The sequence below is a fragment of the Puma concolor genome, chromosome B4, assembly GCF_028749965.1.
Source record: "Puma concolor isolate L17-30 chromosome B4, mPumCon1.1.hap2, whole genome shotgun sequence".
Lineage (NCBI taxonomy): Eukaryota > Metazoa > Chordata > Mammalia > Carnivora > Felidae > Puma > Puma concolor.
Window position 1 is genome coordinate 13,912,485 of NC_141673.1, and position 24,433 is coordinate 13,936,917.

At 44.5% G+C, this 24,433-nt stretch overlaps 1 protein-coding gene across 1 annotated transcript in view; it reads left to right on the plus strand.

The window, feature by feature from the left end:
- The window catches only part of LARGE1 (LARGE xylosyl- and glucuronyltransferase 1), a 548,933-nt gene that overhangs the window by 271,847 nt on the left and 252,653 nt on the right, over positions 1 to 24,433 (plus strand). The window contains exon 5 of the mRNA XM_086712419.1: positions 11,963 to 12,086. Within this exon, the coding sequence (XP_086568545.1) occupies positions 11,963 to 12,086 (124 nt within the window). The remainder of the gene's footprint in view (positions 1 to 11,962; positions 12,087 to 24,433) is intronic.

The following is a 24,433-nucleotide window of genomic DNA, read 5'->3' on the forward strand; positions in this document are numbered from 1 at the left end:
GGCAGGAAGAAGCTGGGTGATTTCCCTTACTTTGCATATCAAGCAGCTGGATTTTTGTTTTTGTTTTGTTTTTGTTTTTTTTTTTTTTTAACTTCACTCGTGCCCCTGAAGAACATGGAGGGTAAAACAGCCTATTTGTGCCAAGTATCCGTCTCTAATTGTGTTATTGCTTATTCAGGCTTAAGCTTATTATACAAGTAGAGTCTAGCTTGTGAAGGGAAGAACCTAGGATTTGAATAAAACAAACAAACAGAAGTAGGTTCTGATTTTGGTCTTGCCATCTATGAGCCAGGTCTCTGTACTTCTTAGAGCTTTGACTTGTTCTGTAACCTTTCTTACAGCCCTGCTTGACTGTCAACAGAGATAATCTATGTGAAACATTTCTGTATTTTTTTTTTTTTTTGAGAGACAGAGAGAGAGAGAGAGAGAGAGAGCATGGGAGCTGGGGAGAGGGACAGAACCGGAGAGAAGGAGAACCCTAAGCTCAGATGGAGCCCGGCATGGGGCTCGATCCCACGACACTGGGATCATGACTTGAGCTGAAATCAAGAGATGGGCACTTAACCACTGAGCCACTCAGGCACCCCTGTATTCTGTTTATTGAACAAATATAAATGTAGCTGTCACTCTATATCAGGCTCTGCTCTAAGTGTTTTTCAGATATTAATGCATTTAATGCTCCTGTGACTCCAGGAGGTGGGTACTATTATCACCCCCTTTTAGAGATGAGGAAGCTGAGAATTCATGTTAAGTCCTAGCTCAGAGTCGCAGGATGCTCAGATATGGGTTGGTACCCAGTCAGTCTAGCTTCAGAGTCTGAGCCCTCAACTGGGGGTGGCAGGGGGGTGGGGTGGGGTGGGGGTTACTATTTTGAATATCATTATTCTTTCTGTTTTTAATCATCATGTTGGGTGACCTTGTGGACATTGTTATTGCTACTATGATCTCTGTAATCACACCTTCATCCCTCCACTGAAGTATGTATTTTTGAGGTGCTGAGTATAAAATAAATAGTGGTTTTAAAGGCTTGGACATTAGTGTTCTTGTAAAACTTAAGAAAAAAGCACGGAGGAAAGGAAGTGGTAACTGTGAGGTGATAGTTAACTTAATTAGCTTGATTGTGGTGATTATTTCACATCCCACACATATGTAAAAACATCACCTTAAACGTTCGTAATATATTTAATGTATACCTTAAATGTATACAGTTTTTGTCAACTCGACCTCAGTAAACCTAGAGAAAAGAGAAAGTGCTATGGTCATGTGATATCTTCGAACAGGTAGGATACCTATGCTATTTGGTCATGCACGTACATGTAAAGCCAAAGAAAAGTGATATGTGTAGTTCAGATACCAGGCATCACGTAGGCCATTGTATTTGACCTTCATCCCAACCCGGTACGGTAGATGCCACTGCCCCCACAAATGGATGAGGAAACTGGGGCTCACAGAGGTTAAATAGCTTGTTCAAGGTCACAGGTGAGTAGATGATGCTCCTGGGATTCTAACCTTGGTTGTGCCAAAGCCTGGAATCCATGAGGCCTTTTTGTTTGTTTGTTTGTTTGTTTGTTTTTGGAAAGTTGCTCTGTATTTCTCCCACGGAGAGCTCTTCTGATGTGATGCTGACTTGCCCTTGAACCCTCCCACATGATCAGTGCTACCTCTCTTCCTTCTAACTGGGAACGCACACCGAGAAACCCTCATTCTGGCGGCTGTGTTTTTCTGCAATAAGTTGTATTAAATCTCCAAGTGTAACAGATTCACTGAGCATTGGAGCCGCTGTCACAGGCTCTTTCTTTTTCTAAAAATTGCCATTCCATTGTAAACTTAATAATTAAGGATTATTTCAGCTCAGATGTCCCTGTGTATTTTAATAAAAGCAGACCCTAGATTGCCTTGTAGGGGCTGTGGCACATTCCTGACAAGATAAGAAAGGAAAGGCAGGGAGAAAGCTGGAGTTTAATCATCTTTGCTCTTTGTATTACCATATTTACGGCATCCCAACCTGGACCAGGGGAGCAGTTAAGGAAATCAGAGGCGGCAGGAGCATTGCTCATTATAAGCGAAGTCTGCAGGCTCTGTTGAAGATAAAACATGCACTTGCTTCTTTCTTTGTTGTCAAAGCGTGATCTGGTCTGAATATAGACCAGACTTAACGTCTGTGTCGTTCAGGCCCCGGCAAGCTACATGGGACCCGTTCTATATTAAGATATTCTGGCCTGTTCACATAGAAGCCTTTTCTCATGGGCTCAAAGCAATGCTCCCCAAATGCATATATAATTGGCAGCTGGTATAAAAGGCTGTTTTTGATGTTGTACAGAAATAAAATTAAATAACAATGAATCATCTATCGAGGAAATTATCTTTGTGTGTGTGTGTGTGTGTGTGTGCGCGTGTGAATAGTAAGAAATTCTGGATAAGTGTTTATCCTTCCCTTGGTAAAGTTCTGTTGGTGTGAATGTGTCGTTAACATCTGTCTAACTCTTGCTAATCTCCCACTGAACAAAAGAGAGTAGGTGGCAGGCTCTCGGCCTTTGGCTGATTTTGGAATTTGAAGGCGCCGTATCGTTAAAACTATTCCTTGGGGCACCCGGGTGGCTCAGTCGGTTAAGTGTCCCACTTGGGCTCAGATCATGATCTCCTGGTTCATGGGTTCGAGCCCCGTGTCGGGCTCTGTGCTGACAGCTCGGAGCCTGGAGCCTGCTTCAGATTCTGTGTGTGTCTCTCTCTGCCCCTCCCCCGCATGTGCTCCGTCTCTGTGTCTCTCAAAAATAAACATTAAACACACACACATACACACAACGAATTCACGCCTTCCTGAGCTAGGAGCTGAAAGTAAAGTAAGACTCAGAAGTCACACCTGGAGATTGAAATGCCACCTTTATTGCAGTTTGCTGTGGGCTGTGGGATGTTCTTTCAAATGTGGGCACAACTGGGCTCTTTTTTGTCCCGACCAGTTGAGTTTCCCTCCCAGTCAGAGGCTGGCCTTCCCCATGTGGCGGACCGTTTATTGTACAACACAGCTCCCTGAGGAAGGAAGCCAGAGACCACCGAGCGGACCGAGTCTACTTTCCTCCCCCAAACCCACAGGTCACATCCCATCACAAGCAAATGAATAAGTATTGGGATTTGATTCACATACTGTAGCGTTCACTCCTTAAATGTGTACAGTGTGCTTGTTGGTTTTTAATATTCAGAGTTGTCCATCCATCACTGCTTCCTAATATTAGACCATTTCTATACCCTCAGAAGCCCTTGTACCCATGCAGAGTCTTGCCCTGTTTCCCCTTCTTCCATCCCCCAGTGGCCACTTGTCTTTCTGTTCCCGTGGATGTGTTTGTTCTGGACATTTTGTAGAAATGGGACCTTCTACTATTTAGTCTTTCGTGAGTGGCTTGTTTCCCTTGGCATCATGTTTCCATCCGTGTTGTGGCCCGTGTCTGTGCTTTATTGCACTTCATTGCCAGTAACATTCCACTGCGTGGCTCGAGCACGTTTTGTTTGTCCGTTCATCACTTGGTAGCCATCAAGGTTGTTTCTGCTTCGTGACTGTTACGGATAATGCTACTACAAAGGTTTGTGTGCAAGCTTTTGTGTGAACACAGGTTTTGTGTATAACTAGGAGTAGGACTGCTGTGGAGCTCAGCGGCAGTAACTTTTTATGCTTAATTTTTAGAGAAGCTCCAAGAACCTGTGTCCAAAGCAGCTACACCATCTCTCACTAACACCATCTCTCTACTAACAAATAAGGGTTCCAGTCTCCCCACATCCTCACCGACGCTTGTTATTGTCCTTTTTTTTTTTTTCATTATTATTGTTTGAGCCATGTTAGTGGCTGTGAACTGGTATTTTGTGGTTTTGATTGCCATCTCCTGGTGACTGACGATGTGGAGTATCTTTCCTTGTGCTCGTTGGCCATCATATCTCCTCTGTGAGAAATAGCTGTTCAGATCCTTCACTCAGTTTTTGATCAGCTTGCTTAGTGTTTGAGTTGTAAAAGATCTTTATATATTATGACTACAGGTCCTTTATGAAAAGCTTTGCAAATTTTTACTCCCATTCTGAGATTATCTTTTCTAGTTTCTTGATGGTGTCCTTTGAAACACAGATGTTTTAAATTCTGACGAAAACCAGTTCATTTTTTCTTTTGTTGATTGTGCTTTGGATGTTGTGTCAAAGAAACCATTCCCTGGAATGCCTCGGTGGCTCAGTCTGTTAAGCATCCAGCTCTTGATTTTGGCTCAGGTCAAGATCTTGTGATTTGTGAGATTGAGCCCCAATCCAATCCTGCTTGGGATTCTCTCTCTGTCTCCCTCTCTCACTGCCCCTCCCCTGCTTGTGCTCTGTCTCTGTCTCTCAAAATAAATAAATAACATGACGGGTGCCTGGGTGGCTCAGTCGAGTGGGCATCCAACTTCGGCTCAGATCATGATCTCACAGTTTGTGAGTTCGAGCCCCGCATTGGACTCTGTGCTGAGAGTTCAGAGCCTGGAGCCTGCTTCAGATTCTGTGTCTCCCTCTCTCTCTGCTCCTCTCCTGCTCATGCTCTGTCTCTCTCTGTCTCAAAAATAAATAAAAACATAAAAAAAATTTCAAAATAAATAAATAAACATGAAAACAAAATTAAAAAAAGAAAAAGAAACCATTCTATAACCCAATGCTAAAAGATTTACTCCATCATTTTCTTGTAAGTGCCTCTACTTGTAGCATCCAGGTAACTGTGTCAAACTGTGAGAACATTTGGATCTCTTTGGTAATTATTGTCTGTTTATTTATTCTTTCAATAAACAGGTACTGGATGTTACATCTACAAGGGGCTATTGAAACTCTGAGGATAAGATTATTCACAAAATACAATCCCAATGCCTAGACTCCATCTAGCAGGAAACAGAGAAGTGAGTGCCAGTAGATTATTGCGGTCACATGTGTTTTGAGCCCCGGCGTCCATGAGAGGCACAAAGAAGGGTATCTGATCTAGTGGAATAGCTTCCCCGGAGCAGTGGTGCTGAAACTTGACCACAGAAGGCTAGAAGCGCAGGTAGGGAGGGAACATGAACACGGTTAAGGAAGAGAGACAGCAAGCACACAAGTCTGCAGGAAAATGTGATTAATCTGTACCCACAACTAGGCACTTGCTTAGCACTGGGTTTGTAGAGAGAGAAAATGAGGGCGGTGTGTTGTGAAATAGCGAAACTCCACCCTACATAGCTCACATTCTAGTGGGTGGGCAGGAGGTAGACCTGAAGATGAATGTAGAGATTTCCAGTGCTAAGCAGTGCTAGGAAGATGGGGCGCTTGGGTGGCTCAGTCGGTTAGGCATCCTACTTCAGTTCAGGCTGTGATCTCACAGTTTGTGAGTTCAAGCCCCGCATCGGGCTCTGTGCTGACAGCTCAGAGCCTGGAACATGCTTGGGATTCTGTGTCACCCTCTCTCCCTGCCCCTCTCCTGCTCATACTTTGTCTCTCTGTCTCTCAAAAATAAAACATTAAAAAAAGTTTTTAAACAATAAAAATAAAAGGAAGTGCTAGGAAGAAGCAAGGTGGTGGAGAGCCATAGGGGAGGGAGGGGGCACTTTGGAGGGAATGGCCATGAAGGGCCTCCCTGAGCAGGTCACTCTTTATTCCTGAAGAGGGAGAGGAATTGGTCACATGCAGGTCTGGGCAAGAGAATGATTGGAATGCAAGTTTGAGGAGGGAGTAGGAAGACGTGAGCTTGGAGAGGTGGACAGGGTGAGATTATCAAAGGTCCTGCCAGCTCCAAGCAGGAGGCTGGACGCGACTCATCGTACAGTGAGCAGGGGGTTGTGTGATCATTTTGGAGGGAGTTGAGGGCTTACAGGACAGAGGATCTTTTGGAGGGAACCAGCACAGAGACCCTATGAGAGAAGGGGTGAATATATTGATGAGATCTCACCAAAGAGCAGACAGGCTAATAAATGCTAATGTGTGTTAAGTCCTTACTCTTTGTGGGTCACTATTCTAAGTGCTTCATACATTTTAAGTCAATCTGATAATAACAACCTAAGAAGCTGAGACTCTAAGACTAAGTGGCTTGCTCAACTTCATATCATTACTTTGTGACAAACCATGATAAGAAGCAGCCAGGCAATTTGGCTGTAGAGATCTGGCTCCTGACCACTGGGCTGAGCTGCCTCTCAGGGCATGGAATTGATAGGGGGTGTGGGAGATGGGCCGGGAAGGAGCCCAAGCAGTACTCCCATGTTAAATGATGTGCCTTTAGCCCCGGCAGGGAATCCCGGAAGACAGACATGTATAAGAGGCCCCTATTTAATATGCCCGGTGTCGTTCTGAGAGCTAGGCTGCACCATGAATCACAGCCAAATGTCTGTCCTCATGGAGCTTACATTCTTGAGGGAAGACGGGTACTAAACAGTCTGCAAAACTCGTAGTAACCTGGTATTAGGAGGGTTGTAATTAGGCCATCTTGATTCTGAGTGGTCTGTGGGCATGAAGGTGGGACCATCTAGTTGATGGTTGGATTTATATTAAAGCTCAAGGGAAACATTCTGGTTTACACAGAAACTTGAAACAAAGTGGTCTGGGCAGTGTTTTCACATGCTTGTCCTGTGGCTGCCGAGAGGTGCGGTTGACAGGACCCTCATTCTCACCGTGGTGTGGAAGGCGGAGCTCAGTAGAGCCTTTCCAGGCATTCTGCCTCCAGGGAGTGAGACCAGGCTGCTGGTGAGCTGTGTTGGATTGCGGAGATCGTCAGCAAAATGCCAGGTCCTCCATGGTCCCCTGGACTGGGGACCCTGGTGTGCCCTCTGATTAAACATTTTCATAGTCTTCTAATGAGGCACATGGACCCCTTTGGCCAAGCAAACAGCTAGTTTTGCCCTAAAGATGAGCTAAGTGTCTCTCTGGATTGATTCTTCATTCTGGGGAGATACTTGCAATAGACCAGAGTGAGAGCTTGTAAGGGGAAGGCCTCACACAAGCGCTCTCCGTGCCCTCTGTGGGCCTATTGCTCTTTCCATGCTGGCGCATCCTCTGCTCTGTTGCCAGATTAACGTCCCGAATTACAGCTTTGATCTCCTTCCTGCTCGGCACCCAAGTCTTGTCTGGGTCTCCTTCTCTTACAGAATGAAAGTCATGGATCTTAAGAGGTCACACACGCTGGCTCAGCCTTCCGTTAGGACTTTCATTTTTTCTTTTTATCCTCCCTATTCCTGGCATGCAGGAGGTGTCCACCAAACGCAGCAGTGTGGTCAACCCAGATAAAACTGTTGTTCCGTCATAGACATGCTGTGTACTTCCTTGCCTCTGTCCCTTTCCTGATTCTGTCACCCCTGCAGAACGCCTTCATCCTCCCATCTTTTCTTACCTGAATGTCTGGTTTAACAGCCACGCAGTCCACGCAAACATCCTAGATTCTCCACCGTGGAGAAGTAGCCTCTTCCACTCCGGTAGCTTTTCTGTGTCTCCTTGCAGAGCCATCCCGTACAGTTGCACAGTTGCTCACCACCCAACTCTTAAGGGTACCCTTCACTTACTGTCCGTTCAAGTGTCTCCCCGGGAGGTGTGCAGTTCCCAAACTTAGCAGTTGTGTGAGGTAGCCCCGTGTTCCGGCCCACCCGCGTTCCAATGTTTATTTAGTTATCTGTGTCCTCTCTGTCTCTGTTTCTGCCAGCCTGATAGCTTCCCGAAGAGAGGAGCGTTCCAGTTCCTGAGTCACCTAAGTCCCCGTTAGGCCTCACTTGTACTTACTGCTTGACAGCTCTTTGTTGCATGTTTGTTCATTCAACTCATTTTGGGTTTATGGATGGAGGAACTAATTGAAATTACTTCATTTGAAAAGTGATGTAAAGCAGTAGAGAAAGTAAGTTCCCCGAGTTAACACTGGTAACGGTGGCCCCATCCACTCAGGGTGTTATAACAAAATACCACGGACGGGGTAGGGCTCATAGACAACAGATGTTGATTCCTCTCAGTCCTGGAGGCTGGGAATCCAGGGTCAGGCACCAGCGTGGTCTGGCTCTGGGGGGAGCCTGCCTTCCTGCTTTTCGGTTACAGGTTGCTGACTTCTGTCTGCATCCTATGATGAAAGGAGAGGGGGAGCTCTCTGGGGCCTCTTTTCTAAGGGCGCTAATCCCTTTCAGTGCGGCTCTACCCTCACCTGCTTTGGGAGTAGGGCCCAAAGGCCCCACATCTTGACACCTTCACCTTAGGGGCTAGGGTTTGACATAGGAATTTGAGCAGGCAGGGCACCAACATTCAGACCATACCAGGGGTTAACATACGTTGAAATCTTACACACCAGACACTTTGCTAAACAGCTTATATATACATTATGCTGGGTCACGTGGTTGACTCAGTCAGTTAAGCATCCGACTTCAGCTCAGGTCACGATCTTGTGGTTCATGAGTTTGAACCCCGTGTCAGGCTCTGTGCTGACAGCTCAGAGCCTGGAGCTTGCTGCGGATTCTTCCTTTCCCTCTCTCTGCCCCTCCCCCACTCATTCTCTCTCCCTCTCCCTCTCTCTCTCTCTCTCTCTCTCTCTCTCTCTCTCTCTGTCTCAAAAATAAATAAACATTAAAAAAATTATATACATTATGTCACTTAGTCTGCACAGTGAGGTATTGTTTACTTACCATTACCATTCTTGATTTGGAGATGAATAGATTGATGCCTAGAAAGATGAAGTGATGTGCTTCTGGGCCTTCAGTTAGCAGTTCGTGAAGCCAGGGCTCCACTCCAGACATTCTGGAGCAGAGCCCCCAGCTCTGAAGCATTGATGTAGACTGCCATTGACTATTGTTACCATTCTTACGGTAAAGTTAATGGTGGCCTAGAAGGAGGGACATTGGCTTTCTTTTCCTGTTGCACAAGTGTTTGTTGAGCCCCTGTTATGTGCCAGGCTTTCTGCAGGGCACTGGAGATGGAGGTGAAAACATGGTTTCTGTCCTTGGGGGCCTCGTAGTAGAGACAAGGAGCCACATGTTTGAATAAGTATCGTAGTGCCGTGCGAGGAATGGTAGTCATGTTTTTCGTAGGAGACGCCAGGTTAGCAGGAAAAAGGACGAGAGAGGGCTTATAGGAGGTGTCCTGGAGGAAATGACTTAAAAAGGGAAGTTTGAAGGATGAACAGGAATTCGTGGGACCTCTAAGTAGGGGCGAGTATTCCCTGGAGAGCAAGCTGCACATGGAGATACAGACGTGTGGACAGCGTGATCGTGTTGGAACGAATATATGTAGGTTGGTCTGTTTGGTATTGCCATTCGGTGTCGAAAATTATGCCGTTCCTCTATTGTGGATACAAATGTAAACTGACAGTTACAAAGGCTTACCTTTATCCATTCTGGATGCATAAGTCTCCGTTGTGGCTCCTGTGGGTGGGGGGGTGGCCGTGCCAACACTGAGGGCTAAATGGACCCGTGTGTCTTCCCAGTGACTCTGATGAGCTGCCTCTCACTTAGCCTTCAGGCAAGTCACTGGCTGATAAACATGCCCCCGCCACTGGCACCAGTCCTCCCTCGGCCACCTGGTAGCTTCTTATGGGGAAGCTTCTTAGGACTTCCAGGGAATGTTGTAGGGCAGGTGTGCCCCTTCCCCTTGACTATAGGTAGTTTATGGGCACATTTGCACTTTTCAGGCAATGGGTCCCCGTGGAGAAATTCTGCAGTGCTGATTGGGTCTTGTATTCATTTATTCAGTTTGTCACCCTTGAGCACCTGTTATGTAGATGGTGGGTTTGCCTTGGATAATAATTGCCTTTGGGTCCAAACTCATCCATTCAGCTCCATCTGGCTTTACCCCCCTCATCTTAAACTTGGTGCCTCCAATCCCAAACCCATCATCTTCCTCCAATATACCTTTCTTCTCCTATCCCCTGTCCTGGAGATACCACCACCAACCCAGGAACCTCAGTGTCCCCTTCTGCTTCTTTTTCTCCATTTCCCCCCATATCTAAGATCTCTTTTCCTAAAATCCCTCTAGATTCAGCTCCCTTATTGTTCTTCCCCAGACTCAGTCCTACTGAGATCCTCATTTCACATTCACGAGTCCCATCTTCCAAATGATGTGTCCACCTTGGTTCCCCTTATCTGTCCACTTTCCATCACCCATCCCTCCATTCAGTTCATTTATTGAACTCTTCCTGCATTCCATGCACAGAGCTACATCATAAGGTGATCCACTTGAACGTGACTGGCCCAATCCTTGACCTCCCTAAGCTCACAGTCATGTGAGGATCTAGACAGGTAAACAGGTGAGCAAAACCTAAGGGTGGGTACATGGCACTAAGATGGCTTTTCGTTGGGAAGGCCCCTGACCCAGTCATGGGTAGTCAGGGAAGGACTCTAGGAGAAAATGGTGGTAGACCTCAGAACTGAAGACTGGATAAGAGATAGATGCTGACTGGGCAGCGTGAATGGTGGGAGAGGAGAGGGCCAGACCATGAGATTTCCAACAGCAGCGATGGTGTGTCTTACCTTGTCCCCAGCATCCTGCTCATCTCCCGCTAAGTAGTAGGTGCTCAATAAGTAGTTATCAAAGGAGCAAATGCAAGAAGGTTTCTTACAGAGCAAACCAAATATGCAAAGGCCTAGGTGAAGACAGCGTGGGAGCATGGGAATCTGAGGGAGGGTCTAGAGCAGGGCTGGGGAGAGGCTGCACGGGGGGCCAAGAGCTGAAATCAGTCATGTTGCTACCACGCCTCACTGATGAAGTCTGGACTCTTTAACTGGGCGTTCACTGCACTGCTTCCTGCACTTTGTCTTCCTTTGCTCTGAGCCTTGGGTCCCAGCTAACTGCTTGTCCCCACATACTCCTGGCATGCCCCTCGGCTCTGGCCATAGTCTCCTGTTACTCTCCTTGGATTGTGTCCCCCTCTCCCTTTGCTTCCTTTCAAACCCCTTTATCTTTTGAGGTATTGCTCCCCCAACTCTTCCTTGTACTCCTGAGCCAGTCAGAATTAGCCCTTCTTTTTCTTTACTCCCATAGAACATTGTGTTCTATTGTGGTTATTACCAACATTATGTTCCACCTTGTGTTTGTATTTAATTGTGGATCCCCCGTCCCTCTAAAGACTATGAGCTCCTTGAAGTCACGGGGACCAGGTCATTCTCCTTTAGATTTCCCAAAGGTGCTCATGCATGGTGTTACAATTTATGCTGCTGTTTTTACTAGCTCGATAGTATTTATGAGAGTAGTCCTCCTGGATTGAACTATGGCTTTGTGCCTGGTGCTTTCTCAAGAGAACATATCTGCTATTTATTGTCCTATCTGTGTTTATTATTGATATGCATCATATATTATACTTATCGACACAGTAGCCCGATAAGGAGATGTTTCTCAACGTTTTACAGAATGAAGCAACAGCAGTGAAGAAATAGAAGTGACATGCTCAGAATCCCCACTAATAAATACCACAGTTGGGACTTGAACCCATTTCTGGTTGACTCCGGAAGCTTTTCCCATGTGTAATGCTAGTTTGTATTTTGGGTACTGCCTCAGTAATGGCTGGTTGATGGAGGTGGAACAAAGAAAAGCTGTAGGAATGTTAAGTGAGGGTAAGCTGACATTCAGTGATGGGAGCCCCCGGTGATGCCATCTTGGATGCCTAGGTTCCTTTTAGAGAGGAGCAAGCAGAAAACAGAACTCAGAATCTTCCCAGTTGCATTCAGCCAGTCCAGAGACCCTTCTCTGTCCATGTGCTTCTGAAACCAATGCAGATACCGTTTGACCAAATTGTTACATATGCTTAAGATTTCTGGAAACACAAATATGCTAGTAACAGGCATGGTGGTTGGCTTGGATGGAGCGTTACCAATGATTTTACCCTCTCTGAAATCCTGAGGTTGCGTGAGATGCCTTCTCTCCTTTTTAGCGCTGGGTTGGTAACGTGCCTGACTGACTTTCACAGCTGCTGTGAAATTGGTAAGCATGTGATTCTATGGCTGGAACTCTCCCTGCTGACCCGTCTTCTCCCCGCTTCCTACAGACGGAACCCTCTCCACTTCCACCTCATCGCCGACTCCATCGCAGAGCAGATCCTGGCGACGCTCTTCCAGACGTGGATGGTGCCCGCCGTACGTGTAGACTTCTACAATGCGGACGAGCTCAAGGTACAGGCGGGAGGGGAGAGGTGGCCCCCTCAGCTCCTCATGCTGGAAGCTTTTCCTGGTTGTGGTTCGGCAGACTGGCAGTGGAGGAAATCTCAGCTTTCAACTGGAAACATCCAGAGTATAATTAATGTTGTTTGCCACCTGCATCAGATTTGACTGCGGAAAGTATTAGAGCAACCACGTCCTCAGCACAGAATCCATGTTGGTCTGTGCGGTTCTGGCCACCAGGGCTTTCCTTAGAGGTGGAGGCCATTGGCCTGGTATACATCTGAAAGAAGTCCGTGGTGGCCGTTCTAGAGAATTCTGCTCCCCGGTGAGGTCAGTGCTGAACTCAGAGTCAGATGGGCCCGGGTTGTAATTCGTATGTTGTCATTTACTGGTCATAAGATAGAAAGCAAATAACTTAGACCTTTGCTTTGTCTGTTTCCCATCAGTGAAAAGGTGATTATAATATCAACCTCAATTGGATAATTAATAGGCAAAAATGAGAGAATATGTGTCAATGTGCTTTAAAAGATTATGCTGAATAAATAGCACAGACTGTGTTGGACTGGAGGGTTTCACCAGACGAGACTCATTTGGTCATGCCATTTCCTTGTTTAGAATCCATGTTGTGCCACGTTGTTGCATCAGGACTGAGATTCACGGTCTCATTAAGAAGTCCTGCTTCTGGCTCTTGACTCTTCTTCCAGTCCCATACTCCGCTCTAAGAAACCACCTCTGGTCCCTGCTGGCTCTCCTGTGTTGGAGACTTTGCTGATGGTGTTCCTTCTATCTGGCCTGCCCTTGCACCTGCCTTTTCACAACTCCTCCTCACCCTGCAGGACGCTGCGGCATTGGCACCTCCTCCGAGAACCTTCCCTGACCTCTCCAGAAAAGAGGAAGATGTTCTCTGGTCACGTGTCTGTCTACCGCTTTAGTTTAGAACCTTCTTAATGGGGGAGGGGGCGGGGAGCACGTCTTACTCCTTTCTAATTTCTAGTGCACAGTTGGTACCCTGTAATGCTTGTGGATTTAACAAATTGCTGTTGTTAGAGGAACATGTAACTTTGCAGAAATATGTTGATGTTCTATCTCCAGTCACCTTGGGAAGGACTAAACACCTAGGCATGAGGCAGATTCGAGCAAATTGCTTGTTCCAAACCTCATAAAGCCATTATCTTTTCATTTCGGAGCCATAACATTTTAAATAGATCACAGAGATGCCGGCCGGAGTTTCTGATTTTCCCATATTTCAGGCTCTGAGGTTGATCGAGATGTTCAGAATTTAGCATTTGGGGATTGTCGTGGTAATTTGTGTGCCATTCCAATCTATTCTGAGCTAAAATTGATTAACACTCTTAAAAGGGAAAAACAGAATTTAGCAAATTGCTGCACTAATTAAGGTGAAAGCAAGCCTCTCTGTCTCCCAGGGTCTAAGCGCCAACACAGTGGGGAAAAGCAGCGGGAGGGGAGGCACAGTGCCTGGCTCTCACGGATGCTCCTGCCTCCTTCTTCGTTCTCCCTTTTGGGACTATCCTGTGCCATGTCCCATGTAAGCCTGTACACCCTACTCTTTAAGAAAACACAAAAGTAGATGAACAAAACCCCAGGTTCATATCCTCGCTTGCCATTGAAGAACCATCTGATTTGGGTCCTGAGCCCTGGCTCCATCAGGGCCGGCCACCAAGTCAGACCCTGAACAAGATAATTCCTATGAAGGCCCAGCAGTGCCTGAAATGCAAGTTCTTGAAAATGCCCCATACACTCCCCTTTGCAGCCAAGGCAACATAGGATTAAAATACTCTGGAGTATATGGCCTGTTAGGAAACCTGTGGACCATTGGGAAACTGAAGGAGTAAGGCAAGGAGTATAGCAAGGGCTATAATCTCCTGGGGACGCAGGGCTTCCCTGAGGTCTTGAACGAGATGGGGGAAGGAGGGTTGGTGCTCTGACTCTCCCATGACCACTTTAATCCAGGTGGACCTGCTGTTTATTACTTTATATACTGGATTTTTATCCATTTGAATTGGTGATTCCATGGCTTAAAAAATAGGAATACAAACAAAAAACAAAAACAATCTGATGTGTTCCAAAGGATGCTGCCTTCAGTGTCCTGTCCTCTAGTGTGACCTTTGCTCCCAGCTACACTGTGCAAGGTCTTGAACACCTGCATTTTATCTCCCTACCAGTTAGCACCCATCTCCCACCATCCTGTATCCCATGAGACTCTTGTCCGAATCCTGTAAGGACAATGGGTGTGAAACCATTTTGTACACATAATTTGGCCATAATTGATGATCACAGTAATAATGATTTATGCATAATCCAGCTCTGCAAACTCTAAACCATGATCTGCCTACTCCCTGCAGCCTGAGCATCTCTTGGCTGTAGCACCATTATCTGTCTGCTTAGCTGCACCCCCAGAACCAAGAGTTCGTCTTTGACAGCCCCTCTTCCTCACCGTGTGTCTGTCCGCTCCACATCCTAGCTGGTCTCCCGTCTCCCCTGCCACCATCCCACTCTGAGCTCTTGTGACCTCTCCCTAACACAACCGCAGTCTCTGTCCAGAGTAGTCTTTTCCCCTCTGCTCTGCTCGCTCCGCCTCCCCCCAAATGTATTCTCCGTCAGTAGCGTGAGTTGGATTTCCCACCGGCATGCCCAACCATGCCATCCCCTTTCCTGTGGCTAAAACCTCCCATGGTTTCCCCGTGCTCCTAAGATCAAGACCACAGTCCCGAGTGGCATCTCCTTGGGCTTTCTGGCTCCTGCCTCCCTCCATTGGATCATCACGTCTGCTCTGCTCATTCCCTCCCACCAGGGGGCCGCTGCACCGGTTATTTTTCTGTCTGTTAACCTCTGTCCCCCAGCCTGCCTCCTCTTTCCAGTTGCTGGTTAATTCCGTGTTCTTTTGCTTAAGCTACATTTACGTTGAGAAATCTTCCCTGCCTTCATAATCTCATAGGGGTTCCTTTGTTATAGGTTCTCATAGGGTCTCCTACATTTCTTCAGTAAACTCATCCCTGTGTGCTCTTTCCTGCCTTTGTGTAGTAAGCTGGTAAATGTCCTCTTCCCCCAGATAGTTGGCTCCAAAGCGCCGAGATCACGTCTGCTTCTCATCACCCTGCTGTCTTCAGTGCCTAGTGTGATGCCTGGCCTAGGAAAATATTTGCAAAATGATGATATACAATAAGCTCAGTGCTGGTTCCCAAGAGTAATAAAGCCATTAGAAAGGGGTTTCTTTATCACTGTCAGGGCTCACCACATTCGTGAGGCCCGTTGTGCCTTGGGCCACGGGCGGGCCGCCAGAAATTTGTCTACCAGTGACCCTGCAGTGGCATAAATAAGGCAGCTCCATCTGTGCAACCCCGTGTAAAGTCCCAAGAGCATCCCTGGGGACAGGTGAGTGTCTTTCCATGAATGCATTAAAACACCATCCATTACCTGATGTTAGCAAAGGGGGAAGAATAGGAAGGGAAGGGACGTGTGCTGTGTTCTGTAGTTGCGTTCAGGAAGCGTGTCAGATGGCACCCTCAGCAGACACACACGATGGCCTCTCCAATCTGGTGCCGAGAAATCGCTTTGTACAGCTGTTGGAAATGGCATTTCTCAGAAATACTCCTGTGGGCCCCTTATTATATCCGTTAGTGCCGGAGAATGGACTAAGAGGGAAGAGGAAATTTATGAGGGATCGGTGCATGATTAAAAATGAACTGTGGGAAATTCGCAGTGGACTGGTATGCTTCTCTCAGTAATGACCAATTAGTGTAGATTTGCAAATAGTGATCACTCAGCTTGCTTGTCTCTGTGGCCTGTGAAATGCTCATTGGTCTTCCTGATGTTTACAGGGCCCATTCATTTCCAGCCTCCAAGTCCCCATGTCAACAGGCTACCAGGACTGAGTGCGTCTTTGTGCCCCGATCTCCACTCAAGACATGCAGCCCCTTTCAACAGAGGAGAGAGGAGCAGGAGGCGGGGGGTTGGGGGGGGGGCTTATTTTTGTGTAGAGCTTTGTAGATGGCGGCATGCCGTCACTCACTCCTCGCAACAGCCCTGTGGGGTGGACTGAGAAGTTTTATTACCTCCATCTCACAGATAATTTATAAATTGAAGCACGGAGTTGAGGAGTATTTGCCTAAGATCAGGCATCTAATGAATGCCAAGGCTGCTGTTTAACTTTTCCCTTTCCAAATGAAATGAGATGAGATACGGGATTGTATAATTCAGTAGACTCGGAGGTGGAGCAGATCTGAAAAGGAGGAGAGAGGCATGGGCTGCAGCCGCTGCGGAATGAAATTGCCACTGTTGGGTTGCACTTGAACACAGAATTCTTGCTTTTGGTGCCTCTGGACCCCATAGCCTGCAGTATGACAGGTGTTATTGATGGGACACTTTGTTTCTTGTGTTTTGTGTGGTTCTTTCATAGAATGCTCAGAACTCTGTGGAACAGGTGCTATTATTACCCCCACTATGCAGACTAGGAACCTGAGGCTTAGGGAGGTTAACCCCAAGTCATGTATGCACCTCATACATGGCAGAGCCAGAATTAAAACTCAGAACTACCTGATTCCAAAACCTGTGCTCCCCGGTGTTGAATTTCCTTCTCTGTAGCCAACGTTTAAGCTGGGACCCTGTTATTGTGTCTGCACAGGGGTCCTCTAAGCTGTCAGTGGAGGTTTTTTTCTGGTTGTTCCTGAAGAACAAATGTTAAGCATGACCCCTCTGTTAAAGACCTACTGGGGTGGGCGGGGGGGGGGGCACCCGGGTGGCTCAGTCGGTTGAGCATCCGACTCTGGCTCAAGTCATGATCTCGCAGTTCGTGTGTTCAAGCCCCGCATCGGACTCTGTGCTGACAGCTCAGAGCCTGGAGCCTGCTTCAGATTCTGTGTCTCCCTCTCTCTTTGCCCCTCCCCTGCTCATGCTCTGTGTCTCTCTCAAAAGTAAATAAAACCTTTAAAAAAATTCAAAAAAAAAAAAAAAAAAAGGCCTATCGGGACTGGAGCTTCCTGCTGAGGATAAAAAGACAGACACCCCACCAACGATGCTGCTGAGGTTCGGGGCGGCCCTATCACTTGCACCCAAGGATTATTTTCTAAACGAAGTAGTCACTACCTTGGACGGTTTGCCTTAAATCAGCAATATATATCTTGTCAGTTTTCAGAGAAGACCTTACCTACATACCAGCTTTGATCTTGCCCCACTTAGCTCAGAAAGTCACCCCCATGCCATCAACTGGGGTGAGGATGATCTCGAGCTAGCAACGAGAAGCTTCTGGGGTAGGGGCTGTTTCATGATTCACCTGTCCAGTCAAGGGTCATGATTTATCTCCTTTTCTCTTAGGCCTGATGCCTGCTTGTTACCAACATCAGAAAGATTATGAAGTGGGATTCAGGATGATGGTTACAGAAAATATTGATGGCTGACTCTTAACAATCAGCTTCCTACATAGGAGATCTGCCAGTCTCCAAACAGCTGGTTGACTTGCTCTGTCACCCCAAAGCATGGAATCCATGCTTTTCTTGGAGCCACTTTTGACCAGGTTTTGTCCGAAAAGCTGGGCACAGAGATAAAAGTTACAGGCCTTACCCTCTTGGTTCTCACAGTCTAGTGGGGCAGGCACATGAGTTAACAGACAATGATATACACACTTGCATTTGGTCTTTATTAATGCTCAGGACCAATGAGGGAATCAAAAAGATAAAAGATTTCAGTACAGCACAAGGCGAATATTTCTAATAGAGTTTCTAAATATGGAACAAGGTCCTTTGGGAGGTAATGGTCTCTTATCTCTGGAAGTATTCAAAAGCAGAAGATTAATGACCATTTATATAGAATATTACAGAAGAAAGTGGAAGGTTATGCCCGATGAATGCCAAGTTCCTTCCTAATTAAGATTCTATGATTCTCAGAAGGGGACAGGCCCCGCTCATTAGGACACCCCATTATTTAAAGAAATATTTGCCTGTGTATAAAGTGAATTGTACAACTCACACAGAAAGATTCTTTTTAACGCAGATTATAATTTGTTGGTTGCTTACAATTTTCCATGTGTAATATTTAAAAGCCAGAGACTAGCATTCTAAATACATTTTCAGATGCATTTTAATCATCCACGTCCATCCTATGATCTCACCTTTGCTACACAAGGGCCAGAGGTCCATTGCTGGCCTTACGGAACCAACCCTTATATTCACAAACCACATGAATAATCCAGGGCCCAAGCAAGACAATAAAGAGAATGGGAAAATGGTAACTTTCCAATACCTGAACATAAGATTTAACCTCTGCCAGCCCTCCTATATAACATGAGACTCAAAGAGAGAGAAGGAACAAGAACAGATTTAAGAGGTTAATCATAGCCATTTTCAAATATATGAAAGGGAAAGGGAAAACATAGAATTTTTGAGTGCCCACAATGTGCCAAGCACTGTGCTTTCCATTACGAGACCTCATTTCCTGCATTTAATCTTCACCAATAAAGGGGAGCTAGAGGTAACAATCTTAAAAGACAATTAACCAATGTATGTTACTCTGGGTATTGCCATATTATTACAGAAGCCACGAAGACAATCCCAAAGATCACACATACCTTACTTCAATCCTTACTCTTCTGCAGGGCATCTTAGAGCAGATCATATCCTCCATGAGATACATCCCAGCATGTCTGTCTTTGCTCTGCAGGCAGAGTCTAACTGGAACCTGCTCCAGCCCCATGGGGGTATTTGGAGACTGCACGTGAAGTTCAACTATTGCCGAGTGCAGTCCCTTCGAACTACATCCCAGGTTCCACAGCCCAAATGTCCAGACTCAATTTGGGGAAGAGACTGTGTTAGGAAGAATCACATGTGAGATCCTGGGCAATTCTTAACCACCGCCACCCCCACCCCCCACCCCCCCGCCCAACCCTGGGCCTCATCTATCTAAAAACAGTAGCTATTTTTATTGGGCTTCTTTCTAACCCTGAAACCCTATGATTTCCAGTTTGCATGAGTGCCTCCTAAGTGAAAATGTCCATCATCTGGAAGCACATCTTCCTAGGAAACAGGTAGGGAAGTGTAGGTAGCAGTTTATCCACCCCCCGTGAGAACAATGTAAGTTTGTCTCCCACCAGACAGCAGGGTGCGGTTATCTAAAGAGAACCTCTGCAGTACTCCACAAACACCAGCACAAAGGCAAACGCTTTTGTCACTTAAATATACCTTGTGACATTTTTGTGTAATACATGGTTTCCAAGTTGTTGCCTTCCTTGAATGTGCTGACTTTTGTCTCTGTCTTGTCCACCATTCTCTGTGGTCCTTCAGAATACAACAGTTGTGTCAGATCTATGTAGGTGACATGCCCTGTCAGGAGCTGTAATTGGCCTGGGCTCAGACCTAAACACATTCAAAGTAATTAAGTGTCCCTTTGCCTACCTTTTCCCCATCATGAGTGTCGATCTCTTCCCGTTTTCACTGCTGTCCTCTTCTCCTTTGTAATCCATTCCCCCTGATAAAGAAGGAAATGCTTTCTTGTGCCTTATTCTACTGTGTCCTCAAGAATCCCATGCTGTGGAAACAGCACATGTTTTCTTGTGTTAATAAGGAATTTACCAAAGGACTAATCGGAGGCAGAACTGATGCCAGAATCTACTTCTTTGGCTTTGAATACAGTGCTCTTCCCTAGTACTAAAAAATTGTACCTATCCACAGCTTGAGTTAAAAAGCAACATCAGTGATTCCACAATGTGGTGACAGCGATGGATTTTGGAATATAAGCTGGCCCCAAACCAAACCAAAACAAAATAAAATAAAACCAGAGCTATATGACGAGTGACAGGAATGGGCAGAGTGAACTGAGAATTAGGAAGTTAAGACATTTTCCCAGTGAGAACATGACTCTTCTTCCAAATGTTTTGAAAGAATAAAAGGCTGGACTTGGGGAGTGAAATGTTAGACCCTCAGTGTTTCAGATGAGGTGTATTTTTTGACATGTTACCCTGAGACTGGGTGATGAAAAGTTAATGCAAATTAGGAACTCCAGGAACTTCAAGGCAAGGGTGGTGATGGGTGGTCCATCCATAGGATGATGAAATCCAAGAAAAATTCTCAAGAAGGGAGAAGAATTCTATGCACACAGATCAAAAAAAAGCCCCTACAATTCAGGCAAAATCAGCAACAAGTTGGCCACATCAGGGGACACCCTAGAAACATTATGAGTCATACGGATTACAAAAAATACAAAAAAATCCTTCCTTTGAGAATAATAATAGCTCTCATTAATAAGAATTGATTATGTGCCAACACAGTAGTTTTACACACATATTATTATTTTATCCCCACAGTAAGCCTTGAGGTTCGTATAATTATTTTCACCCATTTCCAGGTGAGGAAATGGAATCTTCTGAAAGAGACTTGTTGAAATTACTCAGCATTGTGAGCCAGAATACGACTGGAATCTGGCTCTTGAGCAGTGCTGTCTGATAGAAATACAATGACAAATCATAGGTATAATTTCAAGTTTTCTGCTGGTCATATTTCCAAGGGCAAAATGAAACCAAGTGAAAGGGATTTTAATAGTAACATTTTACTTAATCCTCTATATCCAAAATATTACCATTTCAACATCAGTATTTTAAAAATTACTAATGAGATATTTCATGTACTTTTTTCCATACGATCTTCAACAGTCAATGTGTATTTCACACATCTCAACCAGGACAGGCTGCATTTCAAGGGCTCAATGGCCACATACAACTGGTAGCTGTGGAGAAGCAGCAAAACCTGGTTTCTGAGGCTCCACCGTAACTCCAGGGCAAGGGGTAGAGAGAAACACATCTCTGAAGAGTAAAAGTTCTACATGAGCCTTTTTGCTGGGGTAATAAATGTTCTTAATAAAATGTCTACCACACTTTTTGAGCTAGAAAGACAGAGAGACCTCAAAACACCAGCCACGTTTGCTCACGTATAAAGACAACAGAAAAATGATATTCAGTGCAACAGCTCACAAAATACACACCACTGTGTACTTCTGGAGGAAGTGTCATCAGTAATTTGCCAGCCAACCAAAACAGTCATCAAAATGAATATTCGGGAATGAAGAGATCGCATTCTAAAGGGGCAGGCAGTGTGTACTGAAAGAAGTTACACATGGAATGATCTGTAAATAATTGTTTTAAGTCAGTTGCAAAGATGACTGCAAATGCCTGAAGCTGTTCTTTAAAACACACACACAAATAACCAGTTCCTTTGGTTGTTGTTCCCTCTTGGGCCTGTGTTGCCCGCCCCGCACCTCCCACCTCTGGCAACCGTCTATCTCGTCTATCTTCTCTGGATCTATGAGCTTGGGTTGTTTTTGTTTGTTTTGTTTTTGGTTTGGATTTCTTTTTGTTTGTTTGTTTTTGTTTTAAGATTCCCATGTAAGGGTGATTATATCTAATTGTTTTTCTCTGTCTTACTCTTTTACTTATCATAATCCCCTCAGGGGCCATCCATGTTGCCAGATAGTAAGATCTTATTTTTTATGGCCGAACGATACTCTTTTTCTCCTCATCCATCAGTGGACACTTAGGTTGCATCCGTGTCTTGGCTGTTGTAAATGATGTTGTACTGAATACTGAAGTCTGACCAGTCATTTTAAAACAGGTTGGGAGGTGCTGTTAGACTCAAAGCTGCTAAGTGTCTTGTGTTTTGTATAACTCAGGTGGTATTTTGTAACCCTTCTCTCTGATCATCGAGGAGAGACAAGATGTTTCTGAAAAACATCAAAGGTGACCACTGGTAAAGTTACAAATAGAATTAAAACTGAGTTGTTGGAGGTGAATATTGCAAGTGAAACAAAGTCTATATAAAGACTTTGTAGGTAGGGAGCAGAAAAAAATAATAATGATGCTGAGCATTAGATATCCGTATGCGGAAAAAATGACCCTTGACCCTCTTCATACCATATACAAAAATTAACTTGAAATGAATCTTACAGCTAAAGATAGGAACTAAAAACAATAGAACTGGTGGTAGGAAAAAAACGGAGGAGAAAATCTTAGAGACCTTAGACTAGGCAAAGATTTCTTAAGTGGAATCTGAAAAAAAGCGCAAACTAAAAGAAAAAAATATTGATAAATTGCAGTTCATCTAAACTGATAGTTTTTTTGTTCCGAGACATTAATAAGAAGATGACAAGCCACAGACTTGGAGAGAAAATTTGCAAAGCATGTGTCTGATGAAAGATGTGTATCTGGAATAAGTAGAGAACTCATACAACAGTAACAAGAAGACAAATGACCCAATTTAAAAACGGGCAGCATATTTTAAGAGACATCACTGAAGAAGACAGGGATAGCCAGCAAATCCCTAAAAAATGCTCAGCATCCTTAGTCACCAGGGAAATGCAAATTAAGGTCATCACAGGATACCACATCACACCCCCTGCAGTGGCTAAGATTAAAAAGACTGACAGTACAAAGTGTTGGTGAGAATGCGGAACAACGGGAACTGTTGCACTTAGCTGATGTGTAAAGTGGTATATCCACTTGGTAAAACAGTTTGTCAGTTTCGTGAGCCATGAGGCGTATGTTACAACCCACCAGTACCACTCCTGGGTATTGATGCAAGAGAAATAAAAACGTGCGCACACAAAAATTTGTCTGTGATTATTCACGGCAGCTTTATTCATAGAACACACATGTCCATTAGCCAGAGGAAACAGTTGTGATATATCCATTTAATGGAATGTTACTCGGCATTGAATATGGTATATATGGCAATATGAGTAAATCTCAAAAGTAGTATGCTGAGTGAAAAAAAACAGACACAAAAGACTACACGTTATATGACTGCATTCGTACAAAATTCTCGAAAGCAAGACAGCAGTTACGAGGAGCCAAAGAGTAGGATCTTTTCAGGATCACCTGAAAAGGGGCTGAGGGGACACAGGGAGAGGGTGATAGAATTGTATAAAGCAATTGTGTGGTGGTTGCAGACTGTATACACTTGTTGAGTTTTTCGTTTCAAAGGGGTGATTATAACGCATGTAAATTTTTTCTCAAAGCTGAAAAATGATGCACAAGAATACTGTTCCAGAAGCAAAAACAGCAAATATACAAGCATGAAACTTCTGTCATTGGAGAAAAACTCAGATGCTTGATTAGATAGCAGTATCTTAACCGTATGCTTACAATCTTAAAGAAACATACGTAAAATAAATCATAAAATTTAAAAATAAAATTTATATTAGGATGTCTCAGACATACGAAGAAAAATAGGGTACGAATATGTTAATTTCAGACCATCTCAAATATAAAGTATATTTAATTGAAATTAGTAATTTTAAGTTGACAAGTGTGATATCCATAAGAGGAGATAATAGCCAAGCTGTTTTCCAAGTAGAAAGCTTTCTAATAAACAAAGCAAAAACTGATAGAAATATAGGATATATCGGTAGAGTTTCAGCCACTAACAAGGCAAATCATATTGTTAATGACAAAGGCAGTTTTAAGAGTATAATCATTATGAGTAGATATCAAAGCTCATATCCATAAAATGGAATAGAAATGGATTTTTGTGTGTTTGTGAAAAAAATTACATAAATTGAGAGCATAAGAAAACCTCATTAAATTCTGAACCATAAAGATTATATAGGCCCCAGTTTTGACTGCAATGAATTAGTTGTACATATCACAAACTTTTAGATGGGGGGCTCCAAATACCTGGAAATTAGGGGAAGGTAAAGAATTTTTCTAAATGCTTATTTAATCCAAAAGGAAATAAAACTAAAAATTATAGCCTATTTTGAAAACCACAAAAGAGGAATATTTCACAGTAAAGCTTATGGAGTGTGCTCAAAGCTGTCATTGGAGATGTTTTAATAGCCTTCAGTGCCTTCATTATTCAAACACAAAGATGATGATAAATGATCCTCACATTCCACTCGATAATTTGAACAAGAACAATGGTGTGGACCTAAGGAAAGCAGAAGGAAAATAAAGTTAATAGCAGAAGTCTGTGAAATAAGGAAAATGAAAAACAGAAAGCTAGGATTAAATGTTTGAAAGCTGGTTCTGTGTGTAGGAAATGGCAGTCCTCTGGCAAGTGTAGTAATGAGTGGAGAAAATATTAATAAGCTAAACAATAAGATGGGATAGAACAATGCACAAGGAAAATGGTAATAAAATAGCAATAGTAGCCACCATTTATGTGGTACTTATGTACCAGATACAGTACTAAGTATTTAATGTGGGTTAGCTTTTTTAGTGATCACAACCACTCTTTAAGATTAGTGCTGTTAGGATCCCATTGTGCAGATGAGGAACCTGAAACTAGAGACCCTTTGGCCAAGACCTATGGTCTAGAAGGGGGTGGAAACAGGATTGGAGCCCTTCAGCCTGATAATGTGTC